This window comes from Lactuca virosa, chromosome 2 (assembly GCF_052849685.1).
Source record: "Lactuca virosa cultivar CGN04683 chromosome 2, Lactuca_virosa_CGN04683_v6, whole genome shotgun sequence".
Lineage (NCBI taxonomy): Eukaryota > Viridiplantae > Streptophyta > Magnoliopsida > Asterales > Asteraceae > Lactuca > Lactuca virosa.
In genome coordinates, this window is record NC_136427.1 from 199,776,182 (window position 1) to 199,802,786 (window position 26,605).

Consider the following 26,605-nt stretch of genomic DNA (forward strand, 5'->3'; position numbering starts at 1 on the left):
GCATGTGGTGCAAGTAAAATGTATATTTTATAAGTATATATATAGATATAGATGATATGATATGATGATGTTAGTTAATTCAAATTTTAGATTTAGGTTATTTTATATTTTTCGTATTCAATATTTTCCTTATAACTACTTTTAAAAATAAAAGTTGAATTTTTTTAAAACTTTATTTGATATTTTACTTTTGGTTTTAAATTTTACACTATATTTTTTATTTTATTTGATATATTAGTTAAGGTTATGAAACACTATATAGAAGTAAAAAAAATTTAGTATATCATATAGATGATTCAAGAAGTTTGCTATTTATGGTAATGTTTATAAGTAACAACATATTTAAGTTAATAAATAAAATATATTATGTGGAAATATGAAGAGTTGGGAGTTTCAAATTGATTTGGTTAAACGAAAAATGGTTCATTTATAGTATGGTACTAGGCGAATACCCGCACATTGCGCAGAATACAACAATATATTTGAAATTTTTACACACACACACACACACACACACACACATATATATATATATATATATATATATATATATATATATATATATATATATATATATATATATATATATATATTAATGACCTTGTTGTTAGCTCTTATATAATAAATATTAAAATAAGTTGATATAAACATTGTTTGTTTCAAATTATATGACAATGTAGACATCTTTTAAAATTCTATAATCCCAATTATATCAATAAACTCTATTTGTGGGCTATTTTTGAATAAAATTAAATGTAACATATGATTTAATGAAATTTATAGTTATGATTAATTAATTTTAAAAAGTTTATTTGCTTATGATTTTAATTTCTCTCATTGTAATTATTTAAAACATCAAACATTCTTTTTGTTTTTAAATATAACAATATAATTTTTGTACATCATGTTACTTTTAAGTATTGTTGTTGTAAGTTATTTAAAATAATGTATTTAGAAGCTCTTAATTATTTTAAGTTGGTTTCATAAATTTAACTTTTTCTAAAATTTATTTGATGAATATTGTTAGTTTCTTTGATTGTATTTATTTAAAACAACAAACATTATTTTTGTTTTTAAAGATAACACTATAATTTGTTTTTTATATAATATTACTTTTAACTATTCTTATCGTAAGTTATTTATAAGTTACTTATTCGAAAAATTCTTAATGATAAGAAAAAATAGTTTCATGGTTTTTTTTGTTAATTTAAGATTATAATTTAGGTTTAACACTGTAATTTTTAATTTTTAACTATTTATAAAATAGTTTCTCGATTTTTTTTTCAAGTTTAATTGAAATTTTGATTTAAGTTAACTGTTTAACATTATATTGAAATTAATAATTTAACTATTTTGCATAAAATCATAAACTATTTTGCATAAAATCATAAATTAATAATTTCTATACTAAATTGATATAATATATTGATTATTTTGAATTATATGATAATATATACATCTATTATAACTGCATAATCTCAATCGTTTGAATGACTTCTACCCACGAGTAACACATGAATAAAATTAAATATAATATATGGTTTAATGTTATTTATAGTTGTTGTTATTGTTAATTAATTTTTTAAAATTTATTTGTTTAATGTTTTAATTTCTATCATTATAATTATTTGAAACATCAAACATTGTTTTTGGATTTTAAATGTAACAATAAAATCATTTATATATAGTTATTTTTAACTATTGTTATTGTAAGTTATTTTAAACTACTTATTTGAAAACTTTTAATGATGATAAAAATATCTTTAGGAAATATTTTAGCTAAACTCATATTACAATTTAGTTTTTGCATTTATCACTACAATTTATCACTCTTAAGTATTTACAAAATATTCGTTGGTTTTTTAAGTGGAACTGAAATTTATATTTAAGTTGACACTGTAATGTTATATTTAAATTTACAATTTAAGTATTTTTTTTCTAAACTGTTCAAAAATTGTAGCTTTAAACTAATAATGGTTTACATATAACATCATTTTAAATCTGATAAACTAAGTATAATATGTTAAAAGTTAAAGATATAACTTTATAAGTAGAACTAAAGATATTATTTTAAAATTCAAATTTAGTTTATTTATGATTACACTTTAGGTATGATTTTTATTTAACCTATTAACCAACTTATAATCATTATTAGAAAAACACTACAATTTATCACTTTTAACTATTTATAAAATATTCTTTGGGTTGTTTAAGTTAAATTAAAATTTATATTTAAGTTGATCCTCTAATGTTATATTTAAATTTATAATTTAAGTATTTTATACAAATTGTTTAAAACTTGTAGCTTTGAAATGATAATGGTTTCCATCCACCAATGTATTAAAACTAATAAATTAAGTATAACATGTTAAAAGTTAAAAAAACATAACTTTATAAGTAGAAGTAAAGATATTCTTTTAATATTGACATTTGGTTTATATATGATTACACTTTAGGTTTGATATTTATTTAATCTTATTAACCAACTTATAATCATTATTAGAAAGAAATTGAAAAGTCATGGGAGTTTCAAATGAATGTGGTGAAAGAAAAAATACATGAGAGTTTCAAATGAATGTGGTGAAAGAAAAAATGCTTCCTAATATAGTATGATATGATATGATATGATATGATATAAATATAAATATAGATATATAGATGATATGATATGATGATATGATGATATGATATGGAATTCTTTTAAGCTAAATACTTCAAGATATGATTGTAACATCCCGAAATAAGGTACGTTTATCATTCCTAAATCTTTCCTTAAAATGTCAGAATTAGTCCCTAAAAGAGAACAATTGGCTAAAGCAGTATGCGGGGTGTACGCATGAGTACGCGCATCGTACGCATGCACCATGCATAGTCGTGGAGAACCACTTAGTATGTTGGGCGTACCCATGGTACGCTGGGCATACTAGGCTCAGATACAAAACCTTAATATTCATTTGAACCCTATATAAAGAACATTATGGTCTCATTTCTAGCCACCCTTATCAGCCTCCAACCCTCAATTAAACCCTAATCTCGTGTGTGTGGCTTGTGTGGGTGTTTTTTCAAAGTGTTGAGTGTTCTTAGCCCTTGTAGTTGAAGAAGGATGTTAGAGAAGAAGAAGAAGGTGCTATCAAGCTTAGAGATCCGGGATCTTTCCACCTTTATGCATCATTTTCAGCTATAAAGCTTATACCTTGGCTAGTATTCTTCTAGATCTCTTTAGTTTATGTTTTATGAGCTTAAGTCCCCAAGTTTGGACCTTTTTGAGTTTGGGACTCTCCAGAGAGTTTAAGTTGTCCTTTCATGCATCTTAAGGCTTCTAGATTGATAAAAATTCTTGCTTGATATTTCCTATTAACTCATGCATGTGTAAAGTATGTTAGAATGGATGAATTGATGTTTATCCTCTCATAGCCATGAAAAAGCTTAAAGCCCACAACTTTATGGATTAAGATGTTTCAAATAAGTCAGATATGTAATTGGAATGGTTGTCTTAACGGATTAAGACAACAAATGAGTGGAAATGGAAGTATGTGGAGTACGTCGTGCGTACTCCTAGCTACGCGCAGTGTAGCCGAATTTCACCTCGTCGCATGCTTGGTCAGTTGTACGCCCAACGTTAGGTGTAGTACACCCAATGTACTCGTTGGGTGTTGAGTTTCTGTTGACTTTCATTGACATTGACCATTGGTCAAAGTTTAACCTCAGATAGAAAACCTTAATATTCATTTGAACCCTATATAAAGAACATTATGGTCTCATTTCTAGCCACCTTTATCAACCTCTCAACCCTCAATTAAACCCTAATCTCGTGTGTGTGGCTTGTGTGGGTGTTTTTTTCAAAGTGTTGAGTGTTCTTGGCCCTTGTAGTTGAAGAAGGATGTTAGAGAAGAAGAAGAAGGTGTTATCAAGATTAGAGATCCAGGATCTTTCCACCTTTATGCAGCATTTTCAGCTATAAAGCTTATACCTTGGATAGCATTCTTTTAGATCTCTTTAGTTTATGGTTTATGAGCTTAAGTCCCCAAGTTTGGACCTTTTTGAGTTTGGGACTCTCCAGAGAGTTTAAGCTGTCCTTTCATGCATCTTAAGGCTTTTAGATTGATAAAAATGCTTGCTTGATATTTCCTATTGACTCATGCATGTGTAAAGTGGGTTGGAATGGATGAATTGATGTTTTAGCCTCTCATAGCAATGCAAAGTCTTAAAGCCCATGACTTTATGGATTAAGATGTTTCAAATAAGTCAGATATGTAATTGGAATGATTATCTTAACGGATTAAGACAACACATAAGTGGAAATGGAAGTTTGTGGAGTACGTCGTGCGTACTCCTAGCTACACACAGTGTAGCCGGATTTCACCCTGTCGCATGCTTGGTCAGTTGTACGCCCAACGTTAGGTGTAGTACACCCAACGTTAGGTGTAGTACTCGTTGCGTGTTGACTTTCTGTTGACTTTTGTTGACATTGACCTTTGGTCAAAGTTTAGGGTTTTGGGACCAAGGGAATGGCAAAATGGTCATTTTTCCCTTAGTAGATTTAGCCATGGACTTTGGACTCGTGAGTTGTTCTGGACCTTCATTATTAATTAATGTTAATTATTTTGTTGAGTAGGCGGAGTCTAGATCTAGCAGTTCAGGTGCTAGGTTTTCTTTCGTGTCATCAGTATCAGGTGAGTCTCCTCACTTATCCTTACATGTGTGGTAGAATAGTTGTATCTAGAACGACCAACTGGGCCTAGATGTTATTATATTGTGCTGTTATTATGTAGTTGAGACCGTGAATAGTCTCTAGGGTTACTGATAACCCACAAGGCGTGTTGTTAGTCCACCAGGACTGTTGATAGTCCCTAGGGTTGTTGATAACCCATAGATGTTATTTATGTTGTGATGTATGTGGTATCTTGGGGAACTCACTTAGGTTTTTGCTTACCATTATTGATTTATATGTGGGAGGTACTTCGCAAGACCATGGGAAAGCGAAGGTCTGATTGTACACATGCACTGGAAGTTTACTACTGGGATATGATCTTTTAAGTACTCTGATAACTATGATACTTGTGGTTTTGGGATGACTTGTACTTGATATTTGGTTGTGAAACTATGTTTTTGGAAGTTTTAAAAATGAAAATTTAAGTCTAAAAATTGAGGTGTTACAATGATATTAGAGATGGACAAGCGGTTGATAAAAAACAGATTTACTTGAGGATAATAGGACTTGAGGTTGGATGTAACGATCAGTAAAAGAAGATTGTCACTGTCATATCCAATGAGAGGTGGTTTACTACTATAAAACTGCATTTTCATGGACGTGACATGTTTCTCCGGTATCCATAACCCATTCTCCCATACACGAATCACTTAGAGACATAGTTTTGTAATGATTTGTTTCCTTGAGGTTGTTGACTGATAAGATTCGAACCACGTTAAAGGAGGTTTCATTTAATTTCAAACATAGAAGTTGTCCTATATGGTGGAAAAACAATAGTAGTCGTGTGAGCTTATAGGATGGTATGCATTGTGGTAGGTGTAACTCGAACCCACTACTATGGAGCATGGCCAACTTTCTATCATTCATGTTGGGTCTCCGATGACATGATAAAAAACCAGCCACAAGGTTGGTGTTGGTTCAATGGTTTTGTGTTTCCGTTGGGCACATGTCGGCGTCTATATGGTGGTTGGTCGCAATCATTACAATGACTATATCTAGTATGGATGATCGTGGTAGATGAAGGACGATCCATGTTAAATAACGAAGACATTGGATGTGATAGAGTCATTATTTTCACCTCAACAAAGAGCATGGGTCGAGTCTATGAAAAAAGAGGGCAATGGTGACCGATGGGTGGTGATGCTTGCGAAAAATGCAAAACGAGACAAGAGGCTGCTGATAGTGAAGATGATGTGATGTCTATCCGACACCTTGGTGTCAAAATCAATGTTTTCAAGAAAATCAACAATTTGTTTGATTTTCAAACAATACGTCATGACCGAGAGGATGGAGACATTGCAAATTTTGTTGTCAAGTTGCGTCTCATTAGCATCTTTAGTGTTGCGAACGCGTTTTCAGATGTTAAGCCACACAAGACGAGAGGATGATTCCTTTTTTTAGCACCATTTGAAGAAGATCTTGAGAAAAGGTGTCATATAATTACATCTTCAAGATAAAGTTGACTTTCCTCCATTCAAGATCTATATGATTGTGAGAAGGGGGATCGTATGAGCTATCAATGTGATCGAGAACTTCATAGCCTTCATAATGTGTGGTAATAAGCTCTCTCGATGAATCATAACTGAAACGTTCTAGGTCAAGAATGAGAGGGATGTAGGACTTGATATTAGGGATGTAGTGGTGGTCATTGGTGAAGAGAAGAGGCAGCCGAAAACAACTAGGGTTTCAGCGGTGTAGGAGAAGACGACGTGAAAGGTACAACCGAGAGGTAATATTTTGTGAAATATTTTAGGAAGTCTATGATACCATATTATTGTGAATGACTCTTTACATGTATATATATATATATATATATATATACAAACATACAAGGCCATCAGCCGATAATTCTAAACAGGCTAAACTATGGGCTAACTATACACTTAACACATTATTGCATTAAAAATTATTTATCTTTTACTAAAATATAAGCATTGTAGCTACGATCTTAGTTTTTAGTTCAGGATTTCTTAATTTGATATAAAGTAGCTAATGATAGAAAAGGCATACTATAACACTAAAGGATTGACACTAGCTTCAATAAGACAACCATCCCGAAATATAGTTTTTTTATGAGTATGTATGTGTGAGTGATGTAGAAGAGTTTAGTCTAAAACGGTCTCAAGACCTGATCTTAAAATTCAAACGTTGGGTTTTCTGCAGAAAAATTATATTAGTTTGGGAAATTTTTTGATAAAATCCTGAAAAAAATTAATACAAAAGTCTCGATTATTTAACATTTTGGCTAAATTAACGAAAAAGTTAAGTTTATTTTATTTTAAAAGGAAATGAAACATTCTGTGATTTTTCTATAAAAATAATGAGATTTTTCTGTTAAAAAAACATTTAACACGTTATAAAAAAAATTCAAAATATTAAGATTTTTCTGTATAAAACCCTTCAAATCTCAACTCTCTTTATTCTTGATTCTTATTTTTTTTTATTTTAAGTATTATTTTTTTACTTTACTTTCTATAAACCAACAGAAAAGGGAGCATAATATTAATGGGGTATCTTACATGTTCCAATAGGTAATCCACGGATGGTCTTTCAGGGTTCATGTCAGTACACCTTCTTCCACTAATGATTTCAAGAATTACGATACCAAAGCTATAAGTATCCACTTTGTCTGATAAAATACCATGAAGTGCATATTCTGGTGCTGCGTAGCCCCTGGTATTTGTTATGTAACAATAAAAAATCAAAATATAATTAGCATCGTTAAGTAACACTTGATATATATATATATATATATATATATATATATATATATATATATATATATATATATATATATATATATATATATATATATGAGGGTTCACTTGAGATTTAAAAAAAATCTTGAGATGCAACCGAAACCACATATTTTTCACTTTCCGTTCTAACGCTCCATCGTAACAGCAACAGCGGGGTATCCATAATCATAAATGATTATATAACATAGAGGTTTAGTATAATCATATATGATTATACATGTTTATACATATATGTCTAATCATAAATAATTATACATATTTGTTTATTCACTGAGTAATCATATATGATTATGGTGATTGGTGGCAGAGGTAGCGGTGGTATAGGTGACGGAGGTGGAGGTGGTAGAGTCGGTTGGTGTGAGAGGTGGTTCTAGTAGCAATGGCGGTGACGGTTGTGGTGGTGGGGAAGGTAGAGGGGGAAAAATAATAGACGACGCTGAATAATCATTGATAATTATAACTCTACCAGCGCTGGTACGTCGGAGCACTAGAGCGGCAAAAGTGAAATATGTGGGTAAGGTTAAATCTCAAGATCTATAGTTTTTTCAGAATCTCAATGGAACCTCTCTCTCTCTCTTTATATATATATATATATATATATATATATATATATATATATATATATATATATATATATATATATATATATATATATATATATATATGAAACTTACAATGTCCCGGCAAACTTGGTGCTAATATGACTAAGATCATCTGGGTGAAACCTTGCCAGCCCAAAATCTGCTATTTTTGGTTGAAAATCATGATCAAGGAGAATGTTGCTTGACTTTATGTCTCTATGAATGATTTTTACATGGAATTCATTGTGTAGATGGGCAAGACCTCTGGCTATCCCATATATTATGTCATGTCGTTGTTTCCAGTACAAAGTCCCCTTTTTTGCACCTACATTATATATCAAGACATATTTTAATATTTCCATCTATTTCAATTTTAATAATTATCATTGATGATGTATATGCATGCAACTTACCCCACAAGAATCTGTCAAGGCTGCCATTGGGCATGTATTCAAGGACAAGAAGTAGATTAGATCCTTCGCTTGACCATCCTAGGAGACGAAGAAGATTTCGATGGTGAACGTTACTTATGAGCTTCACTTCGTTTTCGAATTCTTCTTTCGCTTTAGCATTCCCTACTTGAACTTTCTTAATTGCCACAATATTGTTATCATCAAGAAGCGCCTAATAAAAATATACAGAAGAAATTAGTCATATTAATAAGTTAAGTTTTAATGTAGTTGCTTCAAACATATAATAGCAAAGAAATAATAGCACTCCCATTTGATCACTAACATATGAAATTAATTAGGTATTAAATCCGAAGTGATATCATTTTAAAGCTATAATAACTAACTTGTTTCGGTGTAATAGTGATAACATCATAAAAAAAAATATGCAATACAAAAAGTTCATTTTTATTACCTTGAACACTTCCCCAAAACCTCCTCTTCCTAAAATATTATCTTCGCTGAAATTGTTTGTTGCGGACTGCAGATGTTTATAATTGTAGTTAATTCTCCTGTCCAAGTCTGGTTCGCCTATAAAGGCATCACATGGTTCACATAGATAGAGATAGATGTTATCAGTATGATGGAGCTAAGCCTAACATTTTGTTAACAAATATACTGGGAAATAATACAAAGTTTTACAATTACCTTCTTCTGTCTTCTTAGATTTCTTCCACAGTCGAAACCATAACCAATAAACAATCAAAATGAATATAAGACCTACACCACCAATTGCTCCAACAATTTTGGGCACGTTACTTGAATGCCCAACAACTGTTATATTGTTTTGTGAATCAGCAAGGAAACAATTAATGGATTCAGTACAGCTAGATTAGAAACCAAATAACCTTGAAACGTCAAGTAATAGTCTAACCTTTTATGAAATTTGTGATGTCTATTGTTTGGTTATTGTTGAAGAACGGAGTCTCTGAATACCTTGCAAAACAACCCATGTAGATAGACCTTCCTTCTGTGTTAGGAAGGCAATTTGATAAACTAGTATACGCTGCATTGATGCAGTTTTGGCAAATGCCCTGGGTTATATTTTGAATACACTGTGCAATAGCATACACAGTTCCATTTCCATTTCCATTTGTGTTTTGCCTTGTAGATGCTACATAGAAATTAGTGGTTTTTGGAGTGGCATCTTTAATATCTGATAACAACCCATCTACAGCTTTGGTAAAAATAGCTGGCTGATATGGCATCTGATTGCCACATAATTGAAGTGGTGCTATACCAGCGTTCTCGACCACATCTGGGTTAGCATAGAAGTCATTATAGTTCTCGTAGCTTAACAACAAAGGGCTTTGATTCATTAGAAATGTTTTCCCAAACTTGCTGAATATAATAAAGATATGATTATTTCACAACTTGTAGAAAATAGTAAATAATACGCCCACAATCCAAATTAACAATCTTTTTGGCCAAACATAATATAAGAGATAATATCTTGTAGGTATATGATTGACATGTTTAACTGATTTTTTTGGAGAGCAAGAACAACTAATAGTATTAATTAAGAAGCTAGCGAGGGATAGGTTTCAAAGTAAAGCTATATCGTTTATTGGGATCGCGATACTAATCTTCCGACTTCATAATTCTAACCTTTCCACCTAAGGTGAGGATGAGAACTATGTGGTTATACGGTGATGGAAAACACAGTTGATTAATAAACATGGGCACCCAATCTTAATGATAGTGATTTTGCTATGGAAAGTTTTGAAGGATCGGAATGTGATAGGGAAAACATGATTTTCCGGTAAACTCTCCGGTTAAAAGCCCGACGAGATCAAACGTCAACGTCACAGTACACGACAAGGGGGCGGGAAACGAGGTTGTTACATCACAGTCTGCAAGAGATATAGAGATGTTGACGTTTCAATTGACAAAGCTAACCAATTGATTAATGCAGAAGATGCGCTCCGTTGAGGAAATCAACGCCTTCATATTGGTCTTGGTCAACAAAAGTCAAAGCCAGTTTGAGTCAAAACCAGATCGGTTTCAAACCGGTTTCGAGCAAAAATATCCAAAGCTATAGGAACCGGTAAAATCGGATTGATTGAAACAATTTATAAAATAAAAAAATAAAAAAATAAAAAAAAAAAAAAAAAAAAAAAACTATTTTTATAGAACTTGCCTCCAAAACAACTAATTTTAGCTTCTCTAATGTGATTATGAAAACAAAGAAAGAGAAAGGGGTGTCCTCAGGGGCAGGGGCAGGGGCAGGGGCAGACCCAAGAATTTTTCAGAAAATGGTGCAATTTTATTTTATAACTTTTTATGGGGGACAAATATTTTTGAAGAATCAAAATATATAATTTTGAAGGTTTAAAATATAATATTTTTGGAAAAAAAAACCTATTTTTTAATTAATTTTTTATTTGTTGTAGGGGCAACTGCCCCAACTATAGGACCGCCCTGGGTGTCATGTATCACCCCTTTCTTAAAATTGAATTGGTTGACGAGGGACCCATTTATAACTACTAATACCATTGACGTATAAGAGATGCACGGGTCCAAGTCCTCAGTTCAACTCTTAAGCCCATGGAGTTCAACATATCATCCAAGAAGTTCCATTTGAGGTTATCGAAACACTTACCATAGTCCCCCTTCAAGATAATAATTATTTTCCCTTCTTATTGGCACAATTGATGACCTCATTAACTACTAACGGGCCATTTAAGATAATTTTCTCCGAAACGAAAGTTGATTGGTCGTTGCAAATAAGCTAATGAATAACCTTCTTGAGGCTTTCCGCAAGTACTCTGGAAATAATTTTTTCATGCACCCACTGAGGTTAATGAGTCTAATATCCAATGAGGTTAATGAGTCTAATATCCAATGAGGTCAATGATCTCCGTGCTCATGATATCCTAGAATTATTTATGAATTAGGAAAGTAAAACTGTCAGGTTTAGGTGCCTTTTCATTTCCACAATCCTACACCGCCTCCTTTATCTACTCATATGTGAACGGTGCTTCCAAGGAATTATTTTATGTGTCCATGATTTTCAAGACTTTTTCGCTATAAAAGTTGTGTTTGTAGATCTTGAATTTTGACTGTAAAGTATTTATAAATCTCATATTTGATTATTTTCGGATAAGAAACCAAAGATCCATTAATATTGAGGTTGTTTATTCTCGAGTGTAACAAGTCGTGAAAATAACTTGTGTTCTCATCGACATCAAGGGCCCATTTACAACGTGGCTTTTGCCTTAGATTCAAAAGAGATTTGGTTTTGAAATCTTGGAGTATAGAAATACATTATACCATCTCCATAATGAAATCTTCATCCAACAAGGCAAATTCTACAATGGTTTCTATGGCTTCCACCTTTTTCTTAAGGATGGCATGCTTTTAATTTTCTTAATATTTTTGAAAGTCTCTTGATTTTAGGGAAAATGGAAAGCCGAACGTGCTTGGTATGCCATCTATCTTTGACTATGTAATCCAAATCTTGCTTGGTATGCCATCTATCTTTGACTATCTAATCCAAGTTGTCCTCGATAAGCCAAGAACTAAAAAACTGAAAGCGGCTCTACTGGAAATCCCTAAAATTTGTGTCCAAGAAAATAGAGCAGTGACTCGAGTGAAGCGTGTTAGTTTTAGGGAATCAGAATAACAATATGTAAACTTGGATAATTTCTAGGATCATTTTTTCCAATACTTTCTGAAATCTATAACTCTTTCCTATTGCCTAGGGTACACAAATTCAGAAGTAGGATAAATCTGAACTACAAGCCTAATTTTAATTGAGAAACACAAATTCACAAGCCTAATTTTAATTGAGAAACACAAATTCACAACCTATCTTTGGCGGGAACGACCGACAGGGGCTCTGCTTTCGTGACCTCGCAAGGAGCGCTGACAATTCGAATGGGCACCCCACACCTCCAATCTCAAATAGAAAATAGAACTCAGTTTGTCTTAATAACAAAACTAACTACCCTAAAATTTATTGATATCACTAAAATCACCAATATAGCATATGCAAACTTGTAACACTCAAAGCTGGCCAAAGAGAGGAAAATGAATCTGCAGAAATTTATATGGTTTAAAAAATTTGGATCCAAGTGTATCATGTTCTTCGTTCCCCAAATGGGTTGTACGTGACCCTCTTTAATGTTTTCCAATCTTCACTCTTAGATGCACAAAAAGTTAACCATATGCCAGTTAACCATATCACCAATCCAAAATCCAAAACCTCTTGAAGTATTGCCCCTCCTCATTGATATGTATGGACAAACACTTTAATGTAAACCATGTGAGTCACCATTCCTGACAATCGTACTCTTGATTAGATCATCCATTCCTACCATATTAAACCAATTGATATACCTAGCTCCATGGTGCTGACTAATGTTGTGAAATTCTTTAGAGACAAAATAACATTAATTTGAGACAAAATAACGTTATATATATATATATATATATATATATATATATATATATATATATATATATATATATAGGGTGGGTTTCAATAGAGAACCATAATTAACAAATGAACCAAAGAACCAATCTTTTTTTCAAATTATAGAACTTATTTTTTATAAAAAAAAACTAAAAATACATAAATTTATAACTTTTTATCATTTTTCCAATTATAACAAATTCGATAAAAAAAATTTCGTCAAATTCACAATGTGAATCTAAATTCACACGGTGAAATCGAAAAATATATTTATCATTCACAATGTTAAGTTATGAATTTAGATATTTTTAGTTTTTTTTTTTCGATAAAGAATAAGCTATAGAACTTAAAAAAAGATTTGGTTTCTTGGAGAACCAATAATTATTATTCTCTATTGAACTTTTTCATATATATATATATATATATATATATATATATATATATATATATATATATATATATAAACTCTAAAAATACCTATGCTAATTAATTGAATTTATTTATTAAATTATAGTTTTAATTTTTAATAAATTTATTTAAAAAGAAAAAAAATAAAGTAAAATGAAATGCCACAATTTTTTGAGTTTTGAAGAATAAAGTTAAAATGAATGGGCGGTGAAATATGACACGAAAATAACAAGTAATAAAAGACATAAGTAGCCTGCAAAATTCCAAGCCACCAAACATTGAATTTGACTTCTGGTACAAAAGTCATGCACTTTGACGGAAATAAGAGAAAAGGTATTCGTTGAATTGATCCAGTATTTATTGTATCTTGATGGTGACATTTTCAAACAAGTTTGATTATTATCCTTTAAACTTTAAACAACTTGACAGTTTTAGAAGTCACAAATTCCAAATAACGTGTGGATATTTTGGTTCCAACTTTATGGAAGTAAACACTACTCTTTGCTGTGGTTATATAGAATAATAAGTAAAATATAATTTAAAATTGAATTATGTTTAATTATATATGAAAATATATTTTTGATTTGTTAAGATGAATATGCATTTTCATAATGTTTTATGGATCAAATCAAAGGAATATATGGAAAATATGGAACCATAAACTTCGATCTATCCATAGAACCATATAAAAATACCCCATAAAATGTCGAATCTAAAACACATGACACATGGTTCACTCATCGAAAATTACATAGGCCTTCAATTTTTTCAATACTACAAGATAGATCCTAAAAAAAATTTATATAATTTTTAAAAAAATATTAAAATTTAGATAGATCCTAAGACCCATCTAAAATATACGTAGTCCCTGCCATGGACTACATTTTGTAATTATTATACATTATTATAACACTATGGACTACATGTATATTTTTTATGAAATGAAATAAATTAAATATAGGCATTGTGGAAAAGTGAAGACATGGAAAATAAGGAATACCAGTTGGTTGCCGGCATTAGCAGGCAACATAATTACATTTTCTTTTGTCAACAATATGCAGTGCAAAAAAAAACAGAAAAAGTTATTAATCTTAAAATTACAAAAAAAGTTAGTAAAAGTTTTTAAATTACTAGAAGTTTGAGGAGCCGCTGGATATCGCAGCCAAACAAACAAGACAAAGGATGGGAAGTATTAGAAAGGACGAATTCTATGGAGATTTTAAAATGGTTTAAAAGTTGAATATATAAATTATAAAATAAAAATTCAAACTTAATAGCGGAGCAATTGCACCTGAAAATATATATTGAGTTTTGTAAAACTGGTTGCTTCTTCAACTAATTAAAATTTTGAATTAGTAGATTTTATAGATACAAGAAAAGTTTACCTGACAAAACAGTCATCCAAGAAAACATAAGCGCCATTGCCAGTAACGCAGCCGATTAATTGAGCTACACCCTCATCGAAACAAGCCACACACTGAGCTGTGGAGAGGTAGTTCCTGCACAGGGCAGCTCCAAAGACGGAGTCTTTTTCGGCTAAACTCTGTGCTGTAGCATAGAAGACATCCTTGCTTGAAAGTTTTCTTCTGATCTCAGCTAGGGTAGAATTGCGGTTGTTGACAAAATTTGATAGAATTATCGGAGGGTTACGACCACAGAATGATCTGATGGGTGTGTTAATATTGTTTTGGCTGTTGTTTGTCTGTGAAACTCCTGGCTTAATCAGAAATAGTACAAGGAAAACCACCAAGATTGCCATCAACCACAGTCACCACAGTGAGAATCTTTACGAATTATGAAAAATATAAAAAGAAAAGAAGAGATCGAGGGGGATTTCAGAACTGGTGCTCAAGTAACATCGCAATTGGTTTTGGACCGACTTTGTGTATAATGTTCTGGTCTAAAGAACATAGCATAATGGAATATATTGTTCAATAAAAATGTGGAAAGAAAACCTAGGTTTGTCGATTCTCATCACCCTTGGATAGTGATGTCAATCTTTGTCGTCACCGCTTACTTATTTTTTAAACAGAAAAATTTAATGGATATATTTTCTTGTTATTTAATTTGATAGGACTCTAAGTAGCGATGAGAATAGGCGATTCCCACCCTAATTATATGGAACCGGAACCGGTGGTTCTTAAAATATTGGAACCGAAACCAACGGGTAGCTGTTCCAATATTGGCTATCCGGTTCATTAAATTGAAAACTCATAAAAATATATTTATTGTAAAATTATAAGAAGTTATTGATAACATCAATATGTAATTTGTTACATATTAAAAATTAGTATTAAAAAAGTTATTAGTAGATTAAATAACATGACGAAAAAATGTGTGTTTCTGAAAACATTTAACGATTCCAAACAAATTACTTAAAATTCTAAAATTTTAAAGCATGTTATTCAAGATAGCGTAAAAAGTATGTGATTATGATATATATATATATCGGTTCCGGCGGGTAGCAGTTCCGTAAAATAAGAGCCTAAACCGGAACCGCTTAAGGGGGTTCCGATTTCGGAACAGACGATTCCGAGGTGGTTCTGGTTCCAAAAACGGGTACCCAGTTTCGTTGCTCATCCCTAGCTATAAGCAAACCGAACATTCAGAGAACCATTTGGCGGGAAGTTCGTTTATGTTTGTTTATTTAGTAATTGAACGAACATGAACACAAATTCTCGTTTGTTTATTTAAATGAACGAACTTGAACAATAGTCTTATTCATTCATCTATGTTGGTGAACATTCGTTTAAGTTTACAGACAACAAACTATTCATCAAATGGAAAAAAAATATAATGCTCAACGAAATGAAACTAATTGTTGCTCTAAACTAATCATCAAAATTAGGGGTGAGCACTGAGCATGGGCCGGGTTTGGTCGGTTTTAGGGTAAAACCGAATCCAACCCGTGTATTTCGATTTCTGGATTTTAAAACCTGTCGGGTTCGTTTTTTGGTATGTTTCGGTTTTTGGGTTCTTCGGTTGAACGCATGGGTTGATGGGTTTTGGGTTGGGTTGTAACCCATTTTTTAGCAAATCTTTATAACTTAAAAATGAAACAAATTCAACAACCTAGATTAAAGAAACTAAAAAAAAATCTAAATTCAACACACTAACACAACAACAAAAGTATGTTGTTAAAAATTTACAACAACCAACTTTAACAAATTTTTAGAATAAAAAACAAGTAGCAAAGAACTAGGTAATAATCTCGATTACACTAAAACAACACAAGCCATATATAATGTTGTAATTTAGTATCAAAATCCACATCCTTTTACATTTGATGTATATTACATTTCACATAAAAAGTCAAATTATAGCATACAATTGAAAAGCATGTAATAATCTTGGGTTGGGTCGGTTTCAAACCGAACGGGCTGTGTCGGTTTGAGATACTAAATTCGAACCCAAAATCCATTTTTTGGTTTTTAAAAATTTAAACCAAAACCCAACGGTGTCGGTTCGGTTTCGATTTTATCGGTTTTTTTTATTTTAGGGTTTTCGTGTTCGGTTTTGCTCACCCCTAATCGAAATGAAACCAATCGTCACTATTGTATTGCGTTAGTACCCCACTAGTATGTGTGTGTGTGTGCATATATATATATATATATATATATATATATATATATATATATCTATATATATATATATATACACACACACACACAAACACTAGGTTAGAGACCCGTGAAAACCACGGGGTTTATAAGATAGACAATAAAAATAGATTGATAAAATAAAAAAAATAAAAATTCAATGCTAAACTATATTGAAAATTGATTATCAATATAAAATAATATTGTACTTTAATAAATGAGACTTTAAAAGTACTATAGTAATATAGTACAAATTACTACAAGTGTTATTTAAATAAAAGTTATAATATGAAGGTCTAAGCATTTAAAAGTTTGAACTTATAAGAAAATGAGAAAAATATTAAAAATTTAAAATTTTGAAATGCTAATTTCTCTTTTATATTTAAACAAATAATTTCAATAAATAAACAAAAGAAATAATTTGGCTTTAATTTAGGGATTTTGAAATTAAAAGGAATGTTACATTAATGATATTGATAACATTTATTATTATATTTATTAAAATAATTACATTTAAATACTACGTGGGATTTCATAAAATAGAAAACAAAAAAAAATGACATGTGGAAAAATTTTAATTTTATAGCCACAAATTTACATGTAACATAATAAATAAGAGTGTGACATGTGGTATAAAATGATTTTTATTTATTAGAATAGATTTGAGATTATTTACATTTTCTTATAATATATGCCAATAAAATAAAGTTTATAAATTTTTTAGTTATAATAATAAAATAAATATTCTAAATAGTTGATTAAAATTCATATAGTGATAACATAGCTCGTTGGATTTTATATATTTTAGGAAATCTCAAATAATTTAGTTCAAAATTTAAGTTTCAAATTTAATATATATCTTGATTTATTTGAATTTAAAAAGGTAAATTAATAGAGAAAAATATATAAGGCTACCACGTGTCAATATGTGAATAAAGAATATATTTTTGAACTAGTATTCTAAAAAATGACATGCTGTACAAGTTATGTTAATTTATTAGGTAGTATAAGTTATGTTGTACAAGTTATATATATATATATATATATATATATATATATATATATATATATATATATATATATATTAAAACATGTGTAATACACAGTTGAAAATATAAATATTGTAAATAATATAAACTAAGTGATTGGCTATATGAGTTGATTAACAAAAATTAAATACGAATGAGTAACATTAAAGGTTTATAAAACGATATTTAAAATGAGGAATAAATATTTTAAATGCAAGACGTCTTTGTCTATTTTTTGTTTGCGTATCTTGAAACTGCATCAATATCTATAAAATGCTTTGATGTATTTTTTAATCCAAAATAGCAACGTTGCCAAGATTGAGATCTTACTTAAGATTGTTTTACGTTTTACAAGATACTGATCGTAAGATCGGATTGGGATTGAACGATCCTACCAAAATGATCTCATATTCAAATTTACTCATGAGATAGTGGGTGAGAAGTTTATATACTATAACTTTATGTTGATTAAAACGTCGATGGTAGAATCATCTATAACTTCTTAAACATGAACCATAATTTATGTTGTTACAAACTGTTGTGATATATCTTCGAGCTTAACGTCGTTTGTGGATTGCTTCGTCTGGTTAAGCCTGAGAATCACAGCAAAAAAAGAGCCAACGTTAGTCGTCATCCGGGAGGGGGTCCCGAAATGAGACTCTGACGGTCTAGTCAGTGAGTGTATGGGAGAATTAGGGTTTTGTATTAGATAAACAGGGTCCGATCCCTTCTTCTAGAGAAGAAGGGTCCTTTTATACTTGTCGTCTGGGGAGCATGTCCCCGACAGAACCTTCTGTCTTGTTTGGACTGTTAGGACGTGGAAGCGTCATATTGGTGGGTTGTGCACCACTAGTAGTTATCCGCTAAATGTGCAGAGTTACTGAGAAGCGGCGCTCTAAGCGCTATAATTGTCGTTATGGGGAGTAATTTTGTACTATGTTGGCATGTTATGGACCATGATGTTAGGTGATGATGTTAGGTGCCAGGGTCTAAGCATGAGGCCGCGAGGTCGAGGGCCCAGCCCTAGCACTTACGACGGGTAACGACTGTTAGCTAGGCCGTCCTTTGGATAGTCGTCCCATTATCTTTGGCGTATTCCCATAGGGATACATTAACAAGTCCCCTAGCCTAGTAAACGTCAGCGTTAGCCTCAGGTAGCTAAGTTGTTCTAGCTTAGATCAATGCATGTGTTCGACTGTGATGGTTTAGACGTCTACTTACGTGACAACGTTGGCTGCGCAGATGGTTTCATCCTTATAACCTTTTGAATTTCCCACCTCTCATTTAAAACTTCCTTTATCAGAGACAGTTTTTTTCTTCGTTCTTTTGTTCTTCAACTGCTTCTCCTTCTTCCTTGCTTCTTTCTTTTCCTTTCTTACCGGTGGATAATGGTTGCTCCGAATACTGGGATTGTGCCTTCTTCGAGCGAGTTTGCAGATCTGCAGGAATGATTTGGTTTCCTTTCGTAGCATGGGGTGGAGTTCCCGCGAAAGGGGGATATTATAACCCGACCACTGAAAGGAAAGGTCGGAGTCCCCATACCAATCTTTGAGGCGGGACTCGAGCTACTAACGACTGATTTCTTTGATGACATCATGAGCTAATATAGCTTCTCCATTGACGACCTGACTCCCAATGCTTTGAGATGGCATGTCGAGCCTTGGGTGTGCTTCCCCAATTCTCAGCTTTGAAGTATTTCTTCAACTCATCAACTTATCTGGCGTGCACATGTTCTCTCAACGGTACGGCATCCATGCGTTCATCATAAATCAGAAATCCCCCCCCCCCCCAGAATTAGCAAAATAAATGGTTATGGGTGAACAGTAATTTAGTTTGTTATGGTTATCCCTATATGACCAACTTCATCGATCGGATACCCACTTCCTGGGGAGCCAGCAAAATGGTGGCAAACGCGCTGAAGACCGTTTCTTTTAACGGGGAGGACTGGGAAGACTGTATGCTGGCCGTTGTTGGTATGAGTGCCACTTAGAAGGCGCGTGGAGCGATGCCTAAGTTCTTCGTTGAGTGGCTCTCCTACCCCCCGCCCCCCCCCCCCTTTTTGCTTTTGGTTTGTTTTGTGTGTATTTCTTCATGTATTTGGGTCGATGACTTTGGCGATTTCCCTAATTATGTTATTTTGTGTTTCGGTTACAGGTCTCAGGAGGGTAATCCCTTTCGAGATGGTTTTGAGGGGTCGGTTCCTGGGTAGTGGTCAGCATTGGGAAGTACCCTTGGTGGAGGTACTTCCTCCACTAGTCAGTGTTGACCATGCTCGGGCCCTTTTTGGGTCTTCCCCTATGCAAGGGTCTGGATCCCAGGCCGACTAACTGTTGGTTTTCACGCCTGTTGGTGGGGCTTCTTGCGACGATCGCTTGTCGTCCGATCAAGAAGATGATCCACCGACTGAATTGGTGACTAGAGAGGTTCATTCGGCCTCTAAGTGGCGGTTAACCTGGCTAGAATCCCCACTTTCAGAAGGCATCAGTACTAGCTCCATTAGTCGACGCCTCCATAAGAGGCGAAACGTGGACTTCCTGCTAGGGGAGTCCGACATAGTTATGGAGACCCATCAAAACTTTCGGAGGGAACAAATGAAGAGGTGATAGAACAACCTCGCCAGCCTAAGAAGGAGCCCGAAGACACTGCTACCCCTAATGGGGGTGTCTTCGGGCTGGTTTCCGATGATATCTCTTAAGCTGATCTTGATCCGACTTTGCTTATGACGAAGCATGGTACTGGTGTAGGTACTCCATCCGCTCATCCGACGACCCATGTTATTTAGTTGCCAGAATGGGGGATTACGCAAGCCTCCTTCCTTACACAACATTCTGCTACGTACGAGTGGGGTAGCGATGCCTTTCCCCCTGATACTATTGAAGCTTTATAGTTTCTCTCCAATTCGCATATGTCCAACAACCTTCAATATGCAACCGCTCAGTTTTCTCCCTATATGGTTGCTACTCCTCGGCGCTTATGCTAGGTTAGTTCGGATTCTAGTGAACTTTCCTCTGTGAGGGCCGAGCGGGATGATTTGAGGGTGAAGCTGTTAGAGTTAGAGGAGGAAAAACGTGTGTTCGACGAGCATTATGATCTGCTGGCTAGTGAGAAAGTGACTTTGGAGGAGCGAGCGGTAGCCTTGGATGGGTCAGTGGACCGGTTTTCAAAGCGGGTCGAGACTTTGGTGGGAGAAAAGAAGGATTTAGAGGCTCAGGTGGAGATAGGGTGGAGCCAGTTGGAGGCGGAGAAGATGAGGAGGAAGTCGGTGGAGGAGGATGTGGCTTGGCTCTTGCATAAGGGCAGTATTCGTGTTGTGGATAAAGTGGTTGAGAGTGTCGAATTTTCGTTGGGCGTTAGGCGTATGAAGGCAGCGTGCATGGTTGCTAGCGTGGAGGGTGGGAAACAGGTGATTAGGGAGCAGGTCGTCACTAGAAAGTTCATACCTAGTGAATCGAGTGCCCTTCTGTAACACACCCAGGCGATGCACGTTGTGGTTAAGTCTTTTCTTGAAACGGATTTTGCCTCATATCTCCGCATTAGTGAGCTTAAAATGGAGGGTCTTCGTCAGTTGTGTGGCGATCCTGATGTTGAAGAAAAACGTCCCGATGATAGTACTTCTAGGGCTAGGCCTTCCTCCATTCCTTCTGGTATGTGATTCATGCACTCTTCCTTGTTTCTTTGGTGTTTATGGAACAATATGTACTTATGGATTCTGAATTTGCTTAGGGCCCTGTGTGGTCGTTTTCTCAAGCTCGGCCTCTGTCCGACAGACGATACACTTTTTTTTGTGTTTGTGCTGTTTTTTTTTTTTTTTGAATGATATGAATGAAAGGTTTCCTTTGTTATGCCTTTGTTCGTTATCCCAGGTGGTTTGTGTTGGCCTTTAGAGTTGTTTGAGAATGTCTCTTCATTACTCTTTTTTAGCTAGAGTTTTCTAGTTCCCCTTTAAGAAATTTTTCTAAGTCTCTGGCCAAGGAGGGTTAGGTTATGTTTTCTAATGGAAGTTTGCCTATTTAGGAACTTGGCCATATCTGCTAAGATTCCCCCGCTTGTGATCGTGGGGACCAGATATGTCTAGGGACTTTTTGGTTTTATCCCGAGGGCTTATATTGTGGGATTGGGGTTAGTCCCTTCTTTAGGTCTCGAACCATTGTTTTTAGATTGTGCCATTGTGCCTATTTTACTTTGTTAGGGTGTCCTTTTTAACTAAGGTTTACTGGTCACCTTTTTTAGGACTTTACTCTAAGTCCTAAGCCTTAAGGAGTTTGGCTCCGACCATAATCATCTAAGTCAAATCGAGATTGTCACCTCGAGGTTTTTAGGACTTAGGTATTGTTTGTTTTAAGGGAAAGGTTATGAGCATTTGAAGCCTTATTTTATGTCATAACCGGGGCTTATAGCCTTTTCGGTTTAGTTGACATGTTTAGGGAAATGTTATGAGCCTTTGAAGCCTATGGTTGCATTCTCACAACAGTTTCACTCAAATGACGTGGATGATAAGTCCTTGGTATCATTTGGTAAACATGTACAACCTCTTATGTGAATGGTATCAAGCTTGAGTGGTAAAAAAGATTCTAGTAGTTTTTTAGTTTTTTTTAGCCAACTTTCTTCACTTCATTGATAGTGTTTTGGAAACAGCTACATTGTTTGGAAAGTAAAGAAAGAGAGATGGTTACATCATAAGTTAACTCAGGCCTAGCCTTTGGGCTGGCCCACTGGGGTCTGATTATCTGTTTGGAGTTTGATCACATTGCCCTTGGTCCGGACCTGTCTAGTCTGAGATTCTCTCCTTGTTGTAGGGGTGGTGGTGCAGGTTGCGCGTGTGCCAGTTAACGGGGCTGTGTCCTTGGGCACTTGGGTCATAAAATCCCCCTTGGTGTGCATCCTCAGCCTTGCTTGAGCGCTCCTTGGCGACATTTTCCTTGTTGAGCCGACTCGTCTCTGAGTGTTGCTTCATATTGTTGGTTTTATCGTCAGAGTTGGGTGTTCACAGCGACTTGCTTGCTATCCCAAGCGGCGACAATACTATTTTGTCTCTTATCAGGTTACAAGGCACTTCTCCAACGGAGAATGTTCTTATGGTGTCTGTACGTTGGAACCTTGGATGTTCCCCGGGTATGCTTCCTCGGGGTTCGACAATGTTGCTTTGTATGCTGGAGCTTGACGTTCCTAGGTGAATCGATCTTCTTCAGACGATACTCGGATTTCTTCATGCTTCAGTACAGTCTGACTGACTTCTCTTCGGGGGTGAGTCTTTTTCTCTTCGTGCCTACATTCACCTTATCACAACTCTCAGACCTCCATGTGTTCCCTATGCACCGTCACTTGGGGAATTGACTGGGAGTGACCCGTATGGGTGGTGATTCGAGCACGATTTGAACCCGTCGAAGGTTTTTGTGGCTTTGGTGATTCTTTTTGGATTGGCTTCTTTGTCGAACGATGTTGTGTCGGCGTTCATAGTTTCCTCTTGAGGTGCTCGTTCGGCCTTGGGATCCATGCGCGTGCATGTCACTCTCTGCTCTGTGTCCCAGTGTTTCCAGGATTTTTAGCTTTTAGTCTTGGGGGCGATAGGAGGCTCACTGGGAGTCGTTAGGTGTCCTATACCCTTTTCCCCTTTTCTACACGGGTCTGTCTAGAGCTTTTCCTCGTTGTTGTGTTACTCTTTGGGTATGGTTCTTGGTCCTTGCTTTGTGTTTTTTGCTAAAGTCTGGGGGTCTGCTTGGTGTTGCGGGGCGGCGCATCTTCCAGTACAGTTGTATTGCTACTACTATGTCCTCCCCCCCTCAAATCACTTTAATCGAGGCGTTCTCTTGCATGTCATCTTGATGTAGTGGGGTAACTGCCGGTATCGGGTGCTTCTTCATACAACAACATGTTCTTCATTTCCTTGGCACGTGTACTGTTTCTAATATGGCGATGGCTCTGTCGTACTGTGTGTGGGTTGCAGGTGATGATTGTGGTTGGGCCTATGCTTGTACTAAACTTCACTGTTATGTGGTTTGTTGATGGTATCTCTTGAAGCTGGAAGAGTGTTGGACGTCCGAGGAGCATGTCATCGTCGGTTGGGTGACGTACCACCGAGAACTCTATCACCCTTGTGGTTGTCTCTTTCTTGTCATGGATGACTAAGGTCAGTGGGAGGTTTATGGTGCCTAGCGGCCATAACTGATGTCCCATGATTCCAACGAGTCGGCCCCTTGTTGGGGGTTGTAGACCTTCTTTCTAGGAGGTTGGGAGCTGGCGGAAGCAGTGTTCGTAAAGAATGTCGGTGTTGATGTCGTTATTGATTAGCACTTGATGAATTTGCTTGTGGTGCACATAGGCCGTTATAATGAGTGGATCCCTGGGATTACAACTGGGCATGCGTGGGTCTTTCAATGAGAAGCTAATGTTTTTAGGATGTTTTTAGGTAGTACCTCGATATGGCCGTCCGCCTCTTCGCACTCGCTCCGCTCGAGAGGTCTCGTGATGGTAAGAATCTCGTCCTTAACTTGGCGTTTTCCCCCATCTTTTCGATCTCATGTATTCCTCTGGTCTGCATCGAACTTGGACCTCAAGTCCTTGGCAATTGTATGAGGTCGCCCATTAGGTGTTTTCATCCATTTCCTTCCTCAGGACCGTGCACTCGCCGATATCGTGGGTTTTACTCGTGTGGTACTCATAGTATTTCCCTTTTTCTTTCTCCACGTTTAAAGGTGTTTTCTCAACTACACGCACCTTAACCTGGTGACTCCGGGGCTCATCCTTGCCGAAAGGACGAAATCTACGAGGTGGGTTCCTTGAGTGTCGGTTGTGCTTATCGTGGCTTCTGTCATGGTGGTCTCGACAATTGGAGTTTTCGTGGTAGTTTGCTTATTCTTGCTTGATATACGCGTTTGAAACGACCTTCAGTTTGGCTTTCTTTTGTTCCTCACCTTCGATTTTTCGGAGGCATTTTTCGACTCTGTATTTGAGCTCGTCTCTCGACTGAGGTACCGTCCCCTGTATCTTTTTTGACAAAGGCCCAAGGAGTAGACCTTAGGTGAAGGCCCCGGTTACAAAAATTCTTCGTGACCCGGAACATTTAGTGTCGCCAGTGTGAATCTATCGTAGTATGCTCGTATCGAATCTCCTTTTTTTTGCTTGCATGCCATTACGGAGTTTGCATCTCCCTTCCCCTTCCATAGTTTCATGGAATTGTTATGTAAAAGGTGTCTCAGCTGTTTGAAATTTGCAATGCTGCCTGATTGCAGCGCCTTGAACCATTTTCTAGCGTTACCGGATAACGTAACAGAAAAATACGTACACATGAAACACTTGCCCATCCTTAGTGAAGTCATCGTCCACCCATATGTGTCGATGTGCTCGTCGGGGTCAGTTGTTCCATCGTACTTGGGGATGTTTGGTATCATTGCCGAATGCGGGATCTCATACTGCACGAGTTCCTGGAAAAAGGTAGAATTGGTGCTTCTCGCCGGGTTTTCCATGCGAAGGTATGAAAAACCTCGGTACATCATAAATTGCTGAGCGTAATACAAAATTCCATATGTTTGATTGTTCATTGTTGCTTGCGAGATGTATGGTTGCTGCTGGCAACTCGATGCGTGCTTTGATGCAGTTGTGAATTTTACTCCGGCTGTTAGGGCATGCTCGAAATTGACATCTGGTTGTTGTGTCGTTGGAAAGTGAGGTTTAGGCTCTCCTTCCAGCGGTGTTTTAAGGCTAGATCTGTACGACTGCTGGAAATAGGGGTTGAACATCGTAGGTTGTTGAGCGAAAAACAGGATATACGACATTTCTGTTACTGGACATAACTGGTAGCTTGACGATGGGTAGTGTGTGGGGGACGGGATGGCTCCTGGGCACCAGGTGTTTGTCACTGCCTGTTGCGATTGCACTTACGGATGAGAAACCGCCGGCTGTGACTGTTGAGTCGACAGCTGGGACTCCTGAGTCGCTGTCGACTGAGATGCTACGGTCAAGGTTGGAGCCGACTGCTCTGCTATGGAGGATGGTAGTCGCCATAGGGCTACAATTGTTGTTGTTGTGGTTCCCTATGTTGGACCTGGCGTCTGTGTTGTTGGCGTGTGGGTGGAGGCTTTTCCATCTAAGGCAGATGGTTGTGTGCCATCGAGCGATGACATTCATCTGAGTGGGATCATTTCTCCCCCGCCAGACGCTGCAAGTCCCTTTCTTGTCCTTGCCGCTGTCTAGGGTTGTCTGAAGGTTGTGTAGCACTGAGTACACGCCCGGATGACGCCAAAATGTTGTGATATGTCTTCGAGGTTAACGTCGTTATTTGATTGCGACGTCTGGTTAGGCCTGAGAATCACAACAAAGAAAGAGCCGACGTTAGTCGTCGTCCGAGATGGGGTCTCAGAACGAGACTCTAACGGTCTAGTCAGTGAGTGTATAGGAGAATTAGGGTTTTGTATTAGATTGAGAGGGAGTGATCCCCTCTTCTGGAGAAGAAAGGTCCTTTTATGCTTGTCGTTCGGGGAGCGTGTCCCCGACATCACCTTCTATCTTGTTTGTACTGTTAGAACGTAAAGGTGTCCTATTGGTGGGTCATGCACTACTAGTGGTTATCTGCTATTGGTGCAGAGTTATTCAGAAGCGGTGCTCTGAGTGTTACACTTTTCGTTCTAGGGAGCAATTTGGTACTATTTTGGCGTGT

General features: G+C 35.5%; 1 protein-coding gene across 1 annotated transcript in view; it reads right to left on the bottom strand.

The window, feature by feature from the left end:
* The window catches only part of LOC145156722 (cysteine-rich receptor-like protein kinase 2), a 29,052-nt gene extending 13,809 nt beyond the window's left edge, over positions 1–15,243 (bottom strand). The window contains exons 1-7 of the mRNA XM_079075996.1: positions 14,711–15,243; positions 9,375–9,793; positions 9,149–9,274; positions 8,916–9,031; positions 8,465–8,675; positions 8,145–8,376; positions 7,231–7,384 (exon numbers count right to left, since the gene is read on the bottom strand). Of these exons, the coding sequence (XP_078932122.1) occupies positions 7,231–7,384; positions 8,145–8,376; positions 8,465–8,675; positions 8,916–9,031; positions 9,149–9,274; positions 9,375–9,793; positions 14,711–15,084 (1,632 nt within the window). The 5' untranslated portion in view covers positions 15,085–15,243. The remainder of the gene's footprint in view (positions 1–7,230; positions 7,385–8,144; positions 8,377–8,464; positions 8,676–8,915; positions 9,032–9,148; positions 9,275–9,374; positions 9,794–14,710) is intronic.
* Positions 15,244–26,605: the final 11,362 nt, after the last annotated feature.